The 18,541-nt window shown below is 39.3% G+C and overlaps 1 protein-coding gene across 1 annotated transcript; it reads right to left on the bottom strand.

Annotated features, from left to right (window-relative positions):
* Window positions 1–719: 719 nt before the first annotated feature.
* Window positions 720–18,121, bottom strand: LOC125780667 (butyrophilin subfamily 1 member A1-like). Its single transcript, XM_049463225.1, has 4 exons — window positions 17,722–18,121; window positions 16,792–17,055; window positions 8,106–8,204; window positions 720–3,329 (listed from the first exon to the last, which is right to left on the bottom strand). The coding sequence occupies exons 1-4, from the start codon at window positions 17,762–17,764 to the stop codon at window positions 3,217–3,219; spliced, it is 519 nt and encodes a 172-aa protein (XP_049319182.1). The 5' UTR covers window positions 17,765–18,121; the 3' UTR covers window positions 720–3,216.
* Window positions 18,122–18,541: the final 420 nt, after the last annotated feature.

Below are 18,541 nucleotides of genomic sequence, written 5' to 3' on the forward strand. Positions count from 1 at the left end.
AACTAAAGTCATTTCAAATAGCAACTTTCTGGCCTTAAGAAACACTATAAGAAATTAAGAAAACAATTGTGGCAGTCAGTAACGGTTAATTATATAGACCAAGAATAGGGGGAAAAAATATGGAATCACTCAATTCTGAGGAAAAAAATATGGAATCATAAAAAACAAACAAACAAAAGAACACATCACTAGTTTTTGTTGCACCACCTCTGGCTTTTATAACAGCTTGCAGTCTCTGAGGCATGAACGTAATGATTGACAAACACTCTTCATCAATCTGCCTCCAACTTCCTCTGAATGATGTTGCCAGATCAGCTTTGAAGGTTGGAGCCTTGTCATGGACCATTTTCTACAACTTCCACCAAAGATTTTTTTTAATTGGATTGAGATCCGGACTATTTGCAGGCCATGACATTGACCTCATGTGTCTTTTTTCAAGGAATGTTTTAACAGTTTTTGCTCTATGGCAAGATGCATTATCAACTAGAAAAATGATTTCATCATCCCCAAACATTTGAAATGACTTTAGTCATTGTTTCATGTCTGTGATCTGCTTTTTTTCTACAAAATTAAACAACTGAATGAACATCCTCCAATGCCGGTAATTCCATAATTTTTGCCAGGGGTTGTATTAGACAATAAAAACACATTTCATTTTTATTTAATAATATTTTCATACCATATTATTGTAGGTCAAAAGAAGCCTCCACATACACAAACACATGCAAAAATTACTTTAATCTGCAGGATTTCAATCAGATGCATTTTTCAAGGCATAGAGAAGTAACAACTGTATACAACAATGCTTGAATCTTAAGAACAACACCTCCTCTGGCTAGAGCTGCACTTATAGCCAGAGATCATAGGAATCATAGGAACAAGTTAAAATCTCATTTCACAATATAACAATATAGACACATTGTATGTAAACATCAGGCATCGTCCATCATAAAACATATACCGTATCTAATCTATTGTGATTTATACAGCTCTGGATAAAAATTAAGAGACCACTGCAAAGTTTTCTAAAAATCAGCATCTCTACAAAAGATTCCATTCCAGTGTTAGTTAAATTCCAACCCAAGTGCACCTCATTCTACTTAATGTGCTTCAGATTAGATAATCACCTGAACCAAATCTTATTTAACGAGGAGAGTATAAAAACATTGCTGTGGTCATCACAATCCTCTTGCAATAGGACAAGCTGGATGACAGAACAAGTGCTGGGAATATCTCTAAAGGAACTGGAATCAGAAAAGGAGTTGAAAAGAAAAGTCTTGAGTGAGGAAAAGAAGGGCTCAATTCTAGCTTTACTGGCAGAGGGATACAGTGAGCAAAATTTCGAAGAGCGAAATCGACTCTCTGCTGACCAGGATGACTGTCATCTTATTTGAATGTCAGTCAGCAACCGCAGAATGACATCCATTGACCTACAAAAGGAATGGCAAATGGCAGCTGGGGTGAAGTGCACAGCAGGAACATTTGGTAACAAGCTCTTAGAGGCAGAGCTCAAGTCATATAAAGGTATATAAAAAGCCTTGAGAAGCAAAGGAGAGCCAGGCTGAAGTTTTCAAAAGACCATAGAGGACTGGAGTAAGGTCATCTTCTCTGATGAGTCCAATTTTCAGCTTTGTCCAACACCAGGGGCTTCATGTACTAAGACTTGCGTGAACTTCCTACTAAAATGTTCCGTACGCTCAGACCTGAAAAGTTCCGTACGCACAAAAACATCTGGATTTATCAAACCGTGCGTAGGCAGAATCCCAAGTACTTTCTCTTAGTACATCGCAATCAACTTGAAATCAAGCGCAAGTGCACGAAAACATCACACCTGCCACGACTCCACCCTCAATTACGCAGAGTATAATGTTATAATAATAATAATTATTATTAATTTTATATACGTGTAGCGTAATAACTAATAATTACCCATGTTTAAATGTATTATTCTAAGATGGATAATAAATGCTTTCATTTAAATGCTTTAAATGAGTTGCTTACCAAGAAGCTACATGTCACGCACTCATCTTGTTTTCTAATCCTCAATGCTCTTGGAAATCTAAAACGGTTTATAATCCAGTCATCATCATCATGGGCCAAAAAAACATAATGGTCACGGAAAATGCGCTCTCAGTGAATTTGGCCATTAGCAATATTTTCTAGTAATGCCAACGCTTTCATCTTCAACAACTCCAGCGCAAACTTTATGCATGTTTATATAATCTAGGCTAAGTGGAAACACGTTGAACGATTATTTCTGTAAGCCAATAAAATTGTCTGATTAATTTACTTTATTTTACCCAATAATGGCTTACTACAATGTGTGCATAAAGGATATCTTAATAGTTGTAATTTCAACGCATCGCCTCTAAGTGTCGCCAAATGACAAAAAACACAATACATATGCACAAAAAAAGGCGTACGGCAGAAATGAAAGTGCCGTGGGGGGACGCACTCTCTCACGTTCAAGTCAAATTTAGTACATCTGACCGTGAGCGTGAAATATGGCGTACGCAATGTCTTTGTGCGTACGCACCTTTAGTACATGAGGCCCCTGGTCATCTAATAGATGAACAGATACCTGGAGAGGCGTACAAGCTACAGTGTTTTGCACCCACTGTGAAATCTGGTGGAGGATCGGTGATGATCTGGGGATGCTTCAGCAAGGCTGAAATTGGGCAGCTTCATCTTAGCAAAGGACGTATGAATCAAGCCACATACAAGGTTATTCTGAGTTTCCAGCAGAAAATGCTGCATGCCACACAGCTAGATCAATTAAGGTGTGGATGAAGGACCAGCAGATCAAGACCCTGTCATGGCCAGCCCTCCATCCCCAGCCCTGAACCCCATTGAAAACCCCTGGAAAATAATCAAGAGGAAGATGGATAGTCACAAGCCACCAAACAAAGCTGAACTGCTTGAATTTTTGCACCTGGAGTGGAATAAGGTCATCCAAAAGCAGTGTGAAAGATTAGTGGAAAGCAAGCCAAGACACATGAAAGCTGTGATTAAAAATCAGGGTTTTTCCACCAAATACTGATTTCTGAACTCTTCCTCAGGTAAAACATTAGTATTGTTGTTTCTACTCAAACATGTACCTATAAAAAAAGTAAAATCCGAAAAATTGATACATTTGCAGTGGTCTCTTGGATGTGTATAATATATTACTTCCTGAAAATACTCAATTAACATTTCTGAAATGTACTGCTTACAAAATTATTCCTTTAACAGTTCGTATGTTCTTAGGTCCAGCTCTTCTTCTGGCAGAGGTGTAAACTCCACCTTTGTCCACTGAGCAGGAGAGAAGACGGATTCTTGGTGACCTTTTTCTGTTTAAAGTTTAAAGACAAGAAAATAACAATTTCAATACTTTACTGGAATTTTTCAAACTTTGCAATGAAAAACTCTGATCACTTACATGTATGTTAAAGTTTAATATAATATACACTTATGAAATATTTCCCACCATATTTGATTATATTAATGGTAAAAAACTATAAAGCACTGCAAGACGTTATTTGAACAATTAACAATTTCAGATCTTAATTATGTTCCAGTAATTAAGAGATATATAAGAATGCTGTTTTCCTTTTATAATGCACTTAAAAACAAGATTACTGCATTACATGTTTAACTGGCTAATAAATGTCTATTCTGCTGGACAATAGGTCTTAATCTGTGACATAAAAAAGAAGAAAACACATGATGTCTATTACAATGTCGTAAACCGTCTCAGGCCATGAACTTAGCAATATATATTTTTTTATTAATCAAGTATTGCAAGCACCAGATATGAACTTATCCCCACAGTGATGTGTAATTATTATACTTTGGGCTAAATAACATGTTTTCTCCAATTTGAATGGCAATAATGTACATATAAATATGCAATATATGCCTTATATGTAAAAAAAAAAACAAATGCCAAACAAATATAAAATATCGGGTTCATAATGGCAATGGGGCGGGTCCAGTCAGGCAGAACGTGAACAAGGTCAGCCGGGTCGGGCTGAATTTTTTGGGCCCAATCTAAGCTCTATTGTAGATTGCATAGACCGTTACATACTGGAGGTTTTTAACCTAATTAACCAGCAGACAAAATCCAAGTCATTGAATACACATATGATTCGACAATGATTCAGAAACTCCTACCCATGTGCACACTGAAGAAGCAGCATACCTCCACATATTTTTTTTTTTTTTTAAGATTATTAAATATGTAGTGTCAAACAATTAGAAGCAGTCCTTTAGAGTTACACAGGAATCCACCCTGGTTTCCTGTGCCTTAATTGAGCAGTTATTTTTAATCAAGTGAGTTTCCTGCCAGTAAGTGGTACAAAACATTTAACCACATAGATCATCAACTACATTAGAAGCCTGCAAAGCATTAAAACCATGTATGGAACTGTTATTTTAACTATTTGAGGAAGTATGACCAGTTTGCATCAATTTTATTGTGTGAGTGTTTTAACAGCATGTACACAGAATGTAATTTTTTTTTCTTATATGGTGAGATAAACCAACTGGGATCACAGACCAGACCAAGGCTTATAAGCGTGGAATTTTGTTCTAAAGAGGCAGAGCATCCTTGGCTGCCTTACTGATTGTATTCTGTCAATTGCCCCAATAAATGTTACTCAAGCAACCTGGGTTGATTCAGTGATTTCTGCAAAATCCCACCATAATAATAAAAACATACTGGGTAGGTAAGACCATATTGTGCTCAACCCAGCTGGCCACCAACTTCAACAGACATGAATTTCAGGATGAATGTTTGGTTGGTTTTACATCTAAAACTGTTACAAGCCTGCAGAGAAGTGTTTCTGGGTGTATTTCAGAGTTCCACTGTGTCACGTCTGGTGCTGTTAGCTCCTCTGTCCCTTCCACACCCAGCTCTAATGGAGGTTCTCAGGTCAACAACTACATTACCCAGATTGCACCACCCGCTGACATCACGCACTCACCTGATCACGTGACACCTCACCTGCTTCCTCCAGGAAGTCCCGAATACTGATTACTGGCACTATAAAATAGCACTCCACACACACCCCCAGGCCGCGTATTGTAGGTTCTCCTCATTACAAAGCGTTCTATTTCTCTTGTCTCAGTTTATCTTGTGTATGACCTTGCTTTTGTTTTCTCGACGCCGATTATTGCCTTTGCCTCTGATACTGGATTGCTTGTGTATTACCTGGACTGTGTTTTCACTACTGCCTCTTGGATTACCTCTGATACTGGATCTCTCGTGTATGAACTCTGGACTGTCTCTCGTTTATGGTATGGTTTTGACTTCATTGCTCTGGTTATTGGTGATTACCCATTTTTCTGTATCGACTATGTCTTACATCTGTTTATTTTATAATAAACACATTTTATCAGTACCATGACACACTGGAGTTAGCAGGGTTTCAACGGTTTCTTCATCTGGCAGCATGACTTACACTGCGTGTTTGTGGGTTGCACATTATTAACCACTGTTTTATTTCTAATGATTCTGATCTTCTCTTTTAGCACTGTCTTATTAGCATGCAAGCCCTTGTAAAAAAGTTGTGTATTTAAATATAATAATAGTGTACTTAAACTATATGTGCAATAATACAAGTATATATTTTTTTACTTATACTTACTTATACATTTTTACCTACTTAATCTGTATTTCAGTATACTTTATTTGGCTGAGCTGATTTTATACTGGTTATATATATATATATATATATATATATATATATATATATATATATATATATATATATATATGCTTATTAAATATATAAGATATATATATAAATATATATAAATATATATATATATATATATATATATATATATATATATATATATATATATATATATATATAAGATATAAATATATGCTTAGTATTATTTTATAAAATATAATAAAATGATAAAATTACACTTTAACTAAATGAGTCTAAAGGAGTCGACGTTTCTGCAATGAAACTCTACTTCAGTTTTACTTCACTTTAATAATTTTGTGTTGACAAATTAAAACTGTGATTAAGAATCTTTTCATGTGTTAAATTTATACCTAAAAGATTTACTTTAGTTTAGTGTCGGTAAAAGAACTTAAAAAAAATTTGTAGCAATGAGATGTATTGCTTTTGTTTTCCCCAGTTTTTTTACACTCCTCAAAATGAATGTGATGTTAAATCTATATTTTAATCACATTTTTAATAGATTTTTAATGTTCAGTCGTACAGCTCACACAAATATACATAAATTATATTAAATAGTGTCGAAAATAACATACGAGTGGCATACTCAATATGAATTTAGTGCATTTATATCATTTTAATTACAAATTAGTAGTAATCAAGTACAAAGTATTGGTTCCAAAATAACTTAACTTAAGTACAGACCTATTTCAGCATAATATAAGTATACTTCTTTTTCACAAGGGAGTGTCCACGTTCCTTTTTTCTAGTGGAACCACAAATAACCACTGAATTCTACTGAAGCTACTTTCACAGCTTTCCTTCTATGCACATTGTGCAACTACTTACCACCCAGATGAGACAAAAGAGCATTTTAGTAATTTTAGCACCAACTTCTTTCTATCAACAATCACTGCAACTACATTCCATTGCCCTGTACTTGTGGCAAGCATTGATGATAAAAAACATGCTCATTCTACCGGAACTCCTTTGACACAGTCAACCATAACTTTCTCCTATCTATACTCTTAAACATGGGTATCTTAGACAATTCACTGTCATGGTTCAAATCATTCTTCACTGGGTGCCCATTCAGGGGGTCATGGCTAGGACAGCTGTCCTCTGCCCACTCATTACTCCTCACCCTTCTCTTTTCCATTTACACCACCCCTCTAGGTCAGGTTATCCGCTCACACGGCTTTTCCTACCTGTCATTTTCACCTGAAGATCCTCCGATCTTTGCATGGATATCACAGTGCCTCTCTGCATGGATGAAGGAGCATCGCCTCCAGCTAAACCTTTCCAAGACTGAACTTGGAAATATACACCAACACTTCACCATAACCATCGACCCTCCCTCACTCTCCCCAACAAAGGCTGCTAGGCACCTTGGTGTTATGGTTGACGCACAATGTAGCTGCTCGATCCTGCTGCTTTGGGTTGTATAACATAAAAAAAAATCTACTATTTCTAACACAACAGGCCAGCCTCACGACTCGACTATTGCAAATCCATACTAACGGGCCTCCCGGCCTGTGTGGTAAAAAAACTACAGATGATCCGGAATGCAGCAGCACGTCTGGTCTTCAACCATACAAAACCAGCATGTGACCCCACTGCTCATTGAGCTCCATTGGCTACCAGTTGATGCTCGTATTAAATTCAAAGCCCTTACAATCGCCTACAAGGTGATGACAGAACAGCTCCTTCCTACCTGTACTCGCTCCTGAAGGCTTACACTACCTCCCGCCCGCTGCGCTCCTCCAGTAAATGTCTCCCTGCTTTGCCAAACATTCACACAAAGCAATCCAGACTGTTCTCATACAGAGTTCCCCAATGGTGGAATAAACTACCTTCCACTACCAGATCAGGAGAATCTCTCACTATCTTTAAGAAACTCCTGAAGACAGAGCTCTGTCTTAATTTTCTTTTACCTTGAACTTCTGTCTCTTCTATTACTAAATTTACATCATTATTGTAAGTCACTTTGGACAAAAGCTTCAGCCAAATGTAATGTAATGTAAAGTTGAATCAATCTATCTGTCCGCCATGCCTAATGCCAGGTGAGGGCTTGTGGGGTATAGAGCACCTGAGTAATGAGCTGTAAAGCAGTGGAACTATGTTGTCTGCAATGATGGCATCTATCAAATACTTCTGGGCCGAGCTGGGAAGTTGGGCATGAGTTGGGGATGAGGTACATGGGGTGGTGATCATCCAACATCCTGACATCACTAATCACTAATGTCAGTAAATGCAATCAGATCCTCACAGCCAATACTCCAACATTTAGTAGAAAGCCAATTAGAGAGATTAGAGACAATTAGTTCAGGATAGACTCAATGAATTATTATGCCTCCAGGTATTTTTGCCAATCTAGTCTAAGTTAACAGTTTATTAACCAGAAGCAATATATACATAAAAAAATCCTACCTGGACAGTTGCAGGCAATGACTCCTATTGTGATGAGCAGGACCAAAAACAGAACTGAAACACCAATGGCAACTGATTTCCACAAATGGGCTTCCAGATCTGTAACATTTAAAAAAAGGATAAAAAAATTAAACAGCTCTGTGAAAGCAAACACTTTCAAAAACAAGAAATTTTATTTTATACGCTTTTTTATACACAATATATTTTGTGTGTGGGTTCAGTAATGTATTGTGCCTTTTGAAATGTATTTTCTGTTGAAAATGTAATTAGTGAACTCATATGTTGTGGACTATAAACAGCTCCCAGAAAACATAAAAAAGGCACCTACTGGACAACATGGAGCATGTACATTCCAGAGGGGGGTGTGGCTATAACTAAAAACATAAATAAATTGAATAGATACAAGTTTAAGAATGGGATTTTCTTCTTTATAAACTTTGTGCCTTCATTGCCAACAATTTATTTTGTCTTGTAGCATCAAATACAGTTGATCACATTCTGTCATCTGTAGGTCATTGCATTTCATTTAATCCCCTGATGGGTGTGCTTCTTTATTATAGGGGCACTTCATCATGTATTTTCACCTGTAGGGGAACCATACACAGCACAGCATGCCATTCTCTCTATTAGAAAGGACACCTATGGGACACAGAGTAGTAGAGGTAGCAGAGAAGGTACTTTAAAATGGCACCCTTTCTACTAGAAGGACAGAAGGGCAACCATAGTTGCGTACACATTAAGACACATTATCAAAATTACATGATCTAGAGGCCACCTCAGAATAATTTTTGGCAAGAATTGGCACCCAGTTGGGAACTTGATCCCTTTTTTCCCTCAGAAAGAGCATCCAATTGAGCACTATATCTCTGAGGGCACCTCTGTCATTTTCACGTGTGACAAACCCTCAGCATAAACATGGGATGGGTATGGAATGGCCCGCAACAGCTCATTTCCATGAAAGTGACAGAGACCTTAAATGGTTCATTCTGAAAGTGACTGATACTGGCATGTATAGAGCTAGTGTATTTATAAGAGAATGATTATATGCAAAAGAACTTCATGAACTTGTTTTGCATAGACTATGGACCTGTTCTAACTAGTGTAAAAAAACGAAAGAAAATTAAAAGTCAGTCCTGATTTTAAAATAAGATATTTAGACAGTTAAGAACTCACAAAAACAACTTTCACTGTTCAACATGTAAGCCACTTTTTTGAGCAAGAGAAACAATGTGTGGGGCTTGATCAATAGTTTAAGAAAGTAATAGCAGAGTTGATAAATGGGAAGAGCAGCCTGCTGTGCATTGTATATGCATAAAATACATATATACAGATTCTGTTTGGTCATATTGATCAGTAAATGTCAAGCATTGTTCGGATTTTGTTTGCTATAATAACGTGGACAAAGCAAAGCATAAAATTTGTGTTTATTAATATTGCTGATATTATCTGCAATGGAACGATTGATACAGAGATATTTAATCACTTTCCACTAATCCCAATTCTTAAAGCACTTAATAAAACCAACTATATAAAAATCTTAATAAAGTCAAATATAATTACTTAATAAGTAGCACACCGTGGAAAATAAGGTGGCAGGTAAAATAATATAGCCACAAGCTGTGATTCTAATGTCCAAGCAACATAAACAGACAGAAGCCACATTGTGTTATTTGTGCAGAGTTTAAAACTTTGGGCCCTGATATTCTATCAATCAGTGTGGAGATGGGGGGGAGAATAGGGCACCATTAGAGCTTTTCTGTAACAGGAATGTGAAGATCCATGGAGCTATAAAAATTTCCAAATGTTTGTTTCTTATCTATCATTACCAATACAATATAAGAAGATATACAGGAAGCTTTCAGTGGCAAGTTTAAAAGCAGTTGTGTTTAAAGCAGCAGCACTGTGCTGTGAAGCAGTGAAAATGTGTTCTGTACAATCTGGAGCTCCAGAGCTGGGTTGTGTTGGTGTCTATTGCTGATCTTTAACATTGGTAGTGTTTGTGAGAGTGGAAGTGTTTGAGTTTGTATGTGTGCATGAGGAATAGTGTGTGTGTGTGTGTCTACTGGTGAACTTGGTCGTGAACTTGTTTGTAAGAGGTCATTTGGATATAAGAGATTAGTTAGAGCCACGGGTAAGCACTTACAATAATAAACGAGGAAGAGGTGCAAGCAAAAGGAAGATAAAAGTCAGTGATTATTGGTGTGGACAGTTAAAGGTAGTAATTTAAACGTGTTAGGGATTTAAAGCACTTTTGACAGTAGAGATCATGATTGAGTATAACTGAAAATCAGGACACTTGAAGAAGGTAAGACAACAAAAAATGGGCTAAAATCTGTGCACAGACAAAATTTAAATAAGAAATACTTCATAAATTGGAGCTTCAGTCAATTGTGATACATGTATTTTAACCAACTTTAATTGCAGGAAGAAGACTCTGAGGATCCCTTAAAAGACTTTCAAAAGGAATAGAGAACCTGAAACATGTTTTTAACAAATATAAAAGTCTAGTTTCAGATATTTAAAATATTTTAGTAGAGGTAATTCAGTACACACGGGGCTGCATACAAAACAAAGAGCAGATGCTTGTACCAAAAGCAATAAACACAAATAAATTAAATAAATAACAGAAAAAGCTTAAAGCTGCAGGCCTTTATTAAGTCACTGAAAGAAAATTTGAATTTGAATCTTGGGTTACACAAGGTACAATGCCAGCATGACATTAAACTGAATTATTAACATTTTTATAAGTAAGTAATATAATACAGGAAATTGACAAATCCTGCACCTAACAGCTGGGGTTATACATAGAGCTCAGCCAGGATCTACTACTCACTCAACTAACAACAATATCCAACACCACCACAATCTGATACTGGCTCGACAAGAATCCAGAAGCACAGCCTAACACTATGTTCATGGTCCATTGCCTCAACTGCCAAGTATCCAGACCTACCGAGAAATAACCAATGAACAAACAGAATCACTCTTTAATCTATGCTCACTTCCTTAAACTATGGCAACAACACACTAACCACAGCACCCTACCAAAGCACAATCACACACAATAAATGACATTATAAGTTGCGTGAGCAGAACACAGCAACCACTACCATCTGATACTGGCTCGACAAGAATCCAGAAGCATAGCGAACTATGTTCATGGTCCGTGCCTCAACTGCCAAGTACTCAGACGTCTACAAAAATTCATAAGACAAATTACTACAAGAACAGCAGGACCACACCAATCCCCTTCATCCAAACTCTAACACAAACTTTAGTGCAAGCTCTTCTCAGGGGTCATCAGGTAGGCACCTTCCTTTGTCAGTGTTTCGCTGAATTAAGGCCACGACACCTCCAGAAGGCTCAACAGTGAAGTCTGGCGTCCCAGATTAAAATTAAGCCGAACCCTGAATTTTCTTTATGCTGAACAATTTTTCAATATAACACCCAACCTCACAATATTAGCAGATGACTTAAAAGGATAGTGACCTCGGTTTATCAACAGCTCTCAACCAAAAGCCAAAATGTTATATTACTCCTAACACACACAAACAAAAAATAATTTGGGGTTGGTGGGGATAGTTGTTGTACTTTCATTCCAAACAGCATTGACCCTGACGGGTCAGTCTCTAGAGCATTAGAGGGTCTGAGAATCCTTTCAAATGAAATGCATGAAGCCTAGATTATCTGTTAGAAGATAGATGGTGAACATGTTTGGCCAATGGAAAATCTGATTATGTCACTTGCTGTTTTTTGTTGCAATTTTAGTTATCTGTGGTTGTTGTTTGTTAGGCCCTAAAGGACCTAAAAAGGGGAATTGTGAAAAAATGGTACTGGTGCTTATGCTAACAATTGCTAAATTATTACTATATCAATGACAATTTCTAAATAACCAATGTTTCAATAACAATTTGCTAAATAATGACTTAATCAATGTTTAGTTAAATCTTAATTGCTAAATTATTACTTAATCAGTATTTAGTTAACTCTCAGAATACTCAGAATAATGTGTGTGCATTGATGCTTAGCAGTTACTTACAAAACAGCCCCTGCCAGTAAAACTCTTTGCAACATTGTCGTGTGTAATGGAACGTTCTGTACTTGTGAAGTGAGGGGGGCAGTCGAGGGTATAACATTGATAGCTTTAATAAAATGTGTGCTCAATGTTTTATAATAACTATCAGAGATATACTGTGACTTAAAGTAGAAGTAGCAGAAGTTTTATAACGTTCCAGTTTGCTAAGTGCGGACCACGCCTAAAGAAGTAGAGAAAGAAGAAGGAAAAAGGGGAGGGAAATTTGGGCTGGAGTTCTGAACTGCGTGCTGAAGAAGCGTGCAGTTATACCCCCCCCCCCCCCTTTTTATTTAATTTATTTTTTATTTTTTTATTTTTTATTTAAGAAGTGGAAGAGTAGAAAAAGGGGGTTGTTGGGGAGGAGGTGGGTTGCGAACTTTCGTCACGAGAGATAGTTAGGGGAGGTATTTATAGGACGGTTGATTGATACGGGGTGGAGTTAGAACGTAGAGTTCGGGCGTGGTCCTTCTCCCAAACTTTTGTTATTACATAACATCATTTTGCTAAGTGCGGACCACGCCTAAAGAAGTAGAGAAAGAAGAAGGAAAAAGGGGAGGGAACTCAGGGAAATTTGGGCTGGAGTTCTGAACTGCGTGCTTGAAGAAGCGTGCAGTTATATCCCCAAAATTGGAGCTTGTGTGGAAGCTAGTTTGGAATGAGCCTGTCTCAAGCCGTCTGGTTGGGAACGGATGTATAGGTTATAAGCTTGGGAAGACCACTGGCCGGGGAGCTTGATCGTGTGCTCGGAGATTCCTTGTCTGGAGGCGTTGGATGCTGCACAACGTGAACTGAGTGGGCGGAGAATTGATCTGGTGAGTAACTACTGGGAGAAAGGATGCGACGGAGATGTGTTGGAACCAGTGCTTTGAGATTATACTACTAGATTCCGTTGTGAACAGAGAATCTAAAGGTGATGCTTGTTGAAAGAGTCGGAGATTAAGTGGTGGACGAGTGGTTCGTACGGGCTGAGGGGTGAGTCAAGTTTGAATAGATGGAGGATCGTGTTTTTTGCCAATTTGGTCCGTTTGCTTCATTCTTGAAGGTAAGGGTATCTGAGTCAAGGATGATGAGATCTGAAATTAGGGGCTGAGAAGGAGTTGTGGGAGATTTTAAGGGAAGTAAATTCTGAGCATCTGAGGAATCTAAGTAGAAGGACGGCTGAAAGGATGGTTTGTTGAGCTTGGAAGTTCGTTTACACGGGGGTTAGGTGAAGTGTAGTTAGTGAAAATGAAGGTACCGAGGTTGGGTTGCATTTGCATGCGGAGCCAAGGATCTGAATTTCTGTAACTGAAAACGAAAAAGAATAGAATTAAATTCTATCAGCGATAGAATTAAATGGACCTGAGGTGTGAACAGCTTTAGTGGTGAACTGATGCTTAATGGAGTGCCAAGTGAGACGACGGATAAAAGGCAAGATTTCTAGCGATTTGGAGCAACTTTTTTTTATGTGGATTGCGGCGAGATTGATCAGAGTGGAGTAGAATAGATTTTTGACCATTCATGTCCCCAAAGGAGGGCAGCGACGAGGACCGCATATGTGTCCAGAGAGCGCAGAAGAATCGCGCGGCGGAGCAGATGAAGTTCTCCGGCCAAGCAGAAGCGACCAGAGGAAGGAGCGGCATCTGTGAATAGCTTAATATCAAAAGAGCTGGAAGCTGCGTTGGTGTAGAAGAAAAACCCGTTCGATTGCAGAGGAGGCACAGCCAGAAATGGAGCTCTGACGTGCAGTATTAGTTGAGCATAACGAATGGTGGAGGGCTCGGACGAAAAAGCCAAGCGGAGGAGGCGGGAAATGAAAGAACGACCCTGGGTTCGATTTGGGTTGTGAATAAAGTGGCCGAGGGGGGAAAGACGGTGCTAGGTATGGGCGGGGAGACTTGAAAGGAGGCGGAGTCCAGAAAGATCCCAAGAAACTCGAGAGATGTGGAGGGACCAACGGAGTTCTCCGACAGCGGGGCACGGAGGCGAGTGAAAGCGCTGGTCATGGCTTCAAGACCCATCGAGAGGGGCGAGGAAGGAGGATCGATGACGAAGTTACCCAGGAGGTGGAGCACGAACTGGGGCCCGTGTTAAGCAAATCCAGCAGAGCGTCTTAGCAAAGGAGCCGAAGCTTGGGGTTACTTTTGCACCCGAAAGCAAGGTGAACTGAAAAACGGACTCTGAAAAGGTGCCAGGAGTCAGGATGGAGAGGGAGGATTTTGAAAGCCGAAACCACGTCAGCCTTAGACAGCCAGGCCCATCGCGGGATGGGGAGCTTCGTCCCGCAAACACACGTCAATGAAGTTCCAGATCCGGGGCGTCTTGGAATGTAGCAGGGTTCCAGTGTTGGAGATGAGCCGCAGCGCGAGCTGAGAGGGGGCGGCGCTGTAGATGGAGAATGAAGGTCATGAAGCTCCAGCAAGGAGCTGAGCGGGTGCTGCAGCCCGGTGAGAAGCGGCGAGAGAGGAGGCGGGGAGAGAATTGACAGAGTAAAGGAAGGAGAAAGGCTGGCTGGAAGGGACGGGTTGGAGAATAGTGTTGCCAACTGCTCAGTAAGGAAAGTAGCCATTGGCTGCAATTTGTGATTAAAAACCCCTTAAAATGTTAGAAATGTTACAAATGAACTCTAACAAATGAACTACGTCTGTTGCTTTTATAAATAGGCAGAGACTTCTGAAAATAACTCCATTTTAACGTAAATTACATGATTACGTTTTTTTTTTTTTTTTTTTTGACAGTCAGCGGCGGCTTTAGGTATGCGCAGGTCGTTGCAGCGTGTCTGAGGAGTGGCGTGAGTGTGTGGTCCGACTGAGACTGCACTGTGAGTGTCGTGGGCGGGGCCCGCGGCAGCACCCGCTGCCCGCCGAGGAGAAACCGAAGAGCATGTGTGTTCATTTAAACTCTCAATAACAAACAAAAACTAAGTTGGCAAGTTGGCAACACTGTTGGAGAACAGCAGGAGGAACGCAGAAATGGAGAAGGAGGATGACTGAGAGAGGGGGGTTGAACGACTGAGGGGAAGAGGGAAACGAGAGAGACGAGGCGCTGAGGCGAAGTTGGTGCCAGTGCAGCGGCGGCGAGTTGAGCGGGTGACGTCATCAGGCCGCGACGCCGGTGCGGCTCATGTGCGCTGTTCAGAGGTTCAGTGAAAAGTTCCGCTTTTGGAGCAGAACGGGGGAAAGGAACGCCATGGTCCTTCAAATCCCGCTGCAGCTTGACAATGGTCCAATCGGGCATGTGAGAAGGCTGGGATTTACTAGATGATTGGCGCTCAGCTGGGGAAAGGGCCGGCGAGGCTGGCCGAGGAAGTAGAGCGTCAGGAGCGGCGAGCTCGACCAGGAGGAGTGGGGGGGAAGAGCAGCGGGAGTACCGAGATCTGGGGGTGCGCTGTGAGGACGACCGACCCGGGAGGAAAAATTAGTAGAAGCCGGAGTAGAACCCGGAGTAGCAGGAATGGAGATAACTGACTTCGGGCGATGAGCCCGGCGAGGCGGAGCAGGAGCAGAGACAGGCTGGCTATGAGGGAAGAGGTCCTCGTCAGAGGCAGTGAGTGAGGTCCACGGTCGGAGGCAAGCAAGATGCGAGCAGGTGAGTGCAGCAGATTCGACTGATGCGAACTTTCGTCACGAGAGATAGTTAGTTAGGGGAGGTATTTATAGGACGGTTGATTGATACGGGGTGGAGTTAGAACGTAGAGTTCGGGCGTGGTCCTTCTCCCAAACTTTTGTTATTACATAACATCATTTAAAACACTCATTGTGTTTGTGTAAGGGGTACTGAGTGTTCTACAAATGTAACAGGTGAGAAGGCAGCCAGACGGAGCCACCAAGCTGATAACTCCTCTATTCAATTCTCAAAGTAACATTTGGGCTGCAGCTGTGTGAGTAGATAATCATATTGCCATGGCAACGACAATTTTACATACACAAGTATTGGTAATGAATCACTTGATCCGACCTTAATTATTATAAAGGGTTTTTTTTTAAGAAAAAAGAGGTAATCCTGTGCGCTGCGCCAAGCTCCGCTACACGTGCCTGCGACATTTTAGAGCGCTGGACCAGATTTTAATTAATATATTTAATATTTTAATACATTTGCCCTGGTGATTGCTAACATATATCTTTATATTTCTGTGTATTTCAATTGTTTTTATATAATTGACAGGCAGTACCAGACTTACTGACCAGAAATGGTGTCTGTAATGTATACAATAAAACAACAATGTTCATTTTATTCAAACATAAACCTATAAATAGCAAAATCTGAGAGACTGATTCAGAAACTGAAGTCGTCTCTTAATTTTGTTCCAGAGCTGTATATCCGGATGACTCATATCACAGTATAATTTCTACACAAATATACACAGAATAATATCAAACAAATTTCATATATATGTGATATAATATTATATATCATATGGTATATTATAAATTAGAAATGCAGTTCTACTGCATCTCAAATTACAGCACCACTTCTGTGACTGTTATGGTAACACTACACTAATAGATTGTATAAAAATAATGAACTTTCTAATACATTTACAAACAGACAAAAACAAACATTTGCAATTAGTCAAAATGTACATTTACTAACACTATTTGAGCGAGTGTGTAGGAGTGTGGAGTAACTCACCAAACAGGGTGTGAGCACCCTCCTTCTCATGATCTCTCAGTGTCAATTTGCAGAAGTATAAGTCGATTTTCTCTACCGTGATTCTGCTTTTCACATTAAAGAGATCAGCGACTGGCTGAGTTTCTGTTTCTGCAGTCAGCTTAACTCCTTTACAGTTCCTCCACTGAAGCTCAGGTTCAGGATACCAGCCTTTAGATTCACACAGTAAACTGAACTTTCCTGATTCATATTTCTCCACAGTGATCACTGGTTCACTTCCCACAGCTGTGGAGAAAATCATCAAAACATCCAAGAGTGTGGTATTAATTACTTTTATATAAATATTTATTAAAACTGTAATAAGTACTTCAAGCCTTGTTCACACATATCTGTATATTTCTGAAAATGTAGATCTTTGCCAGATTTTTAAAATGCCTTTTATCCACAAGATTACAATTCAAATGAGTAACAGTTTAATTTCAAATTCATCAAATAAAATCATCCAACCCAAAAGAGAATTGAACAAAAAACAAATATTTAGTTTCTGCAAAGGTTTTCTTGTTGTGTTTAAACAACTAATCTGGACACCTCAATCACACACATAGACTATATAGACTTTTGCTATGTTACTGTTGAAAACACCAGAGTGTCTGCATCGACCAGACACTTCTGATTACACAGAAAAGTGGAATTATGCTAGAAAATTCAGTGTTTTCTATTTGTGCTGAAAACAATTATTGCATTACATCTCAAAGCTTGCACATGTGTAACATTCAGTGTGTTTTTTAAAAAACTGTATTTTGCACGTTCACATGAGAATCATGCTCTCCCCTCATTTTCAGTGACTTATAACATTGTATTTGTGTAATCAGGAAGCTGAAACACAGAGAAAGACTGATATTCAGAAATGTGTGAACACGACCTGAAACACATCTCAACTGAAATGTTTACCTTCAACTGAGAGTTTAATAGTTTTATAACTCTCCCAGATCATAGAGTCAACTCTGCATCTGTATTCTCCTTCATCAGTAATCCGAACGTTGGAGAGTTTCAGTGAGACGTCTCCATTCTTCAGCTCCTCTTTAAACACAGCGGTTCTTCCTCTGTATGAAGGAATCTGATCTGTGTTTAGATCTTTATGATTCCCATAGAGATGAACCAGTGAATCTCTCAGGTCTGATCTGGACCAAGTAACGTTCAGATCCACAGCGTTCTTCCTGATGTTCTGATCATTATGCTCTCGTACAGAACACGGCAGAACAACATCAGAACCATAAACACTGGAAACAGGAGCTTCTGGAACCACCACCCTGAACCTGCCATCAGACTCTGTAAACAAAACCAACAGAACCTTTAATTAAAACACACACACACACACACACACACACACACACACATAGTCTATACACACACACACACACCACATATAATCTACACACACACATATAATCTACACACACACACCACATATAATCTACACACACACCACATATAATCTACACACACATCACATATAATATGCACACACCCCACATATAATCCACACACACACACACACACCACATATAATCTACACACACCACATATAATCTACACACACCACATATAATCCACACACACCACATATAATCCACACACACACACCACATATAATCCACACACACACCACATATAATCCACACACACACACACACCACATATAATACACACTCCACACCACATATAATCCACACACACGCCACATATAATCTACACACACACCACATCTAAT

This window comes from Astyanax mexicanus, chromosome 13, assembly GCF_023375975.1.
Source record: "Astyanax mexicanus isolate ESR-SI-001 chromosome 13, AstMex3_surface, whole genome shotgun sequence".
Classification (NCBI taxonomy): Eukaryota; Metazoa; Chordata; class Actinopteri; order Characiformes; family Acestrorhamphidae; genus Astyanax; species Astyanax mexicanus.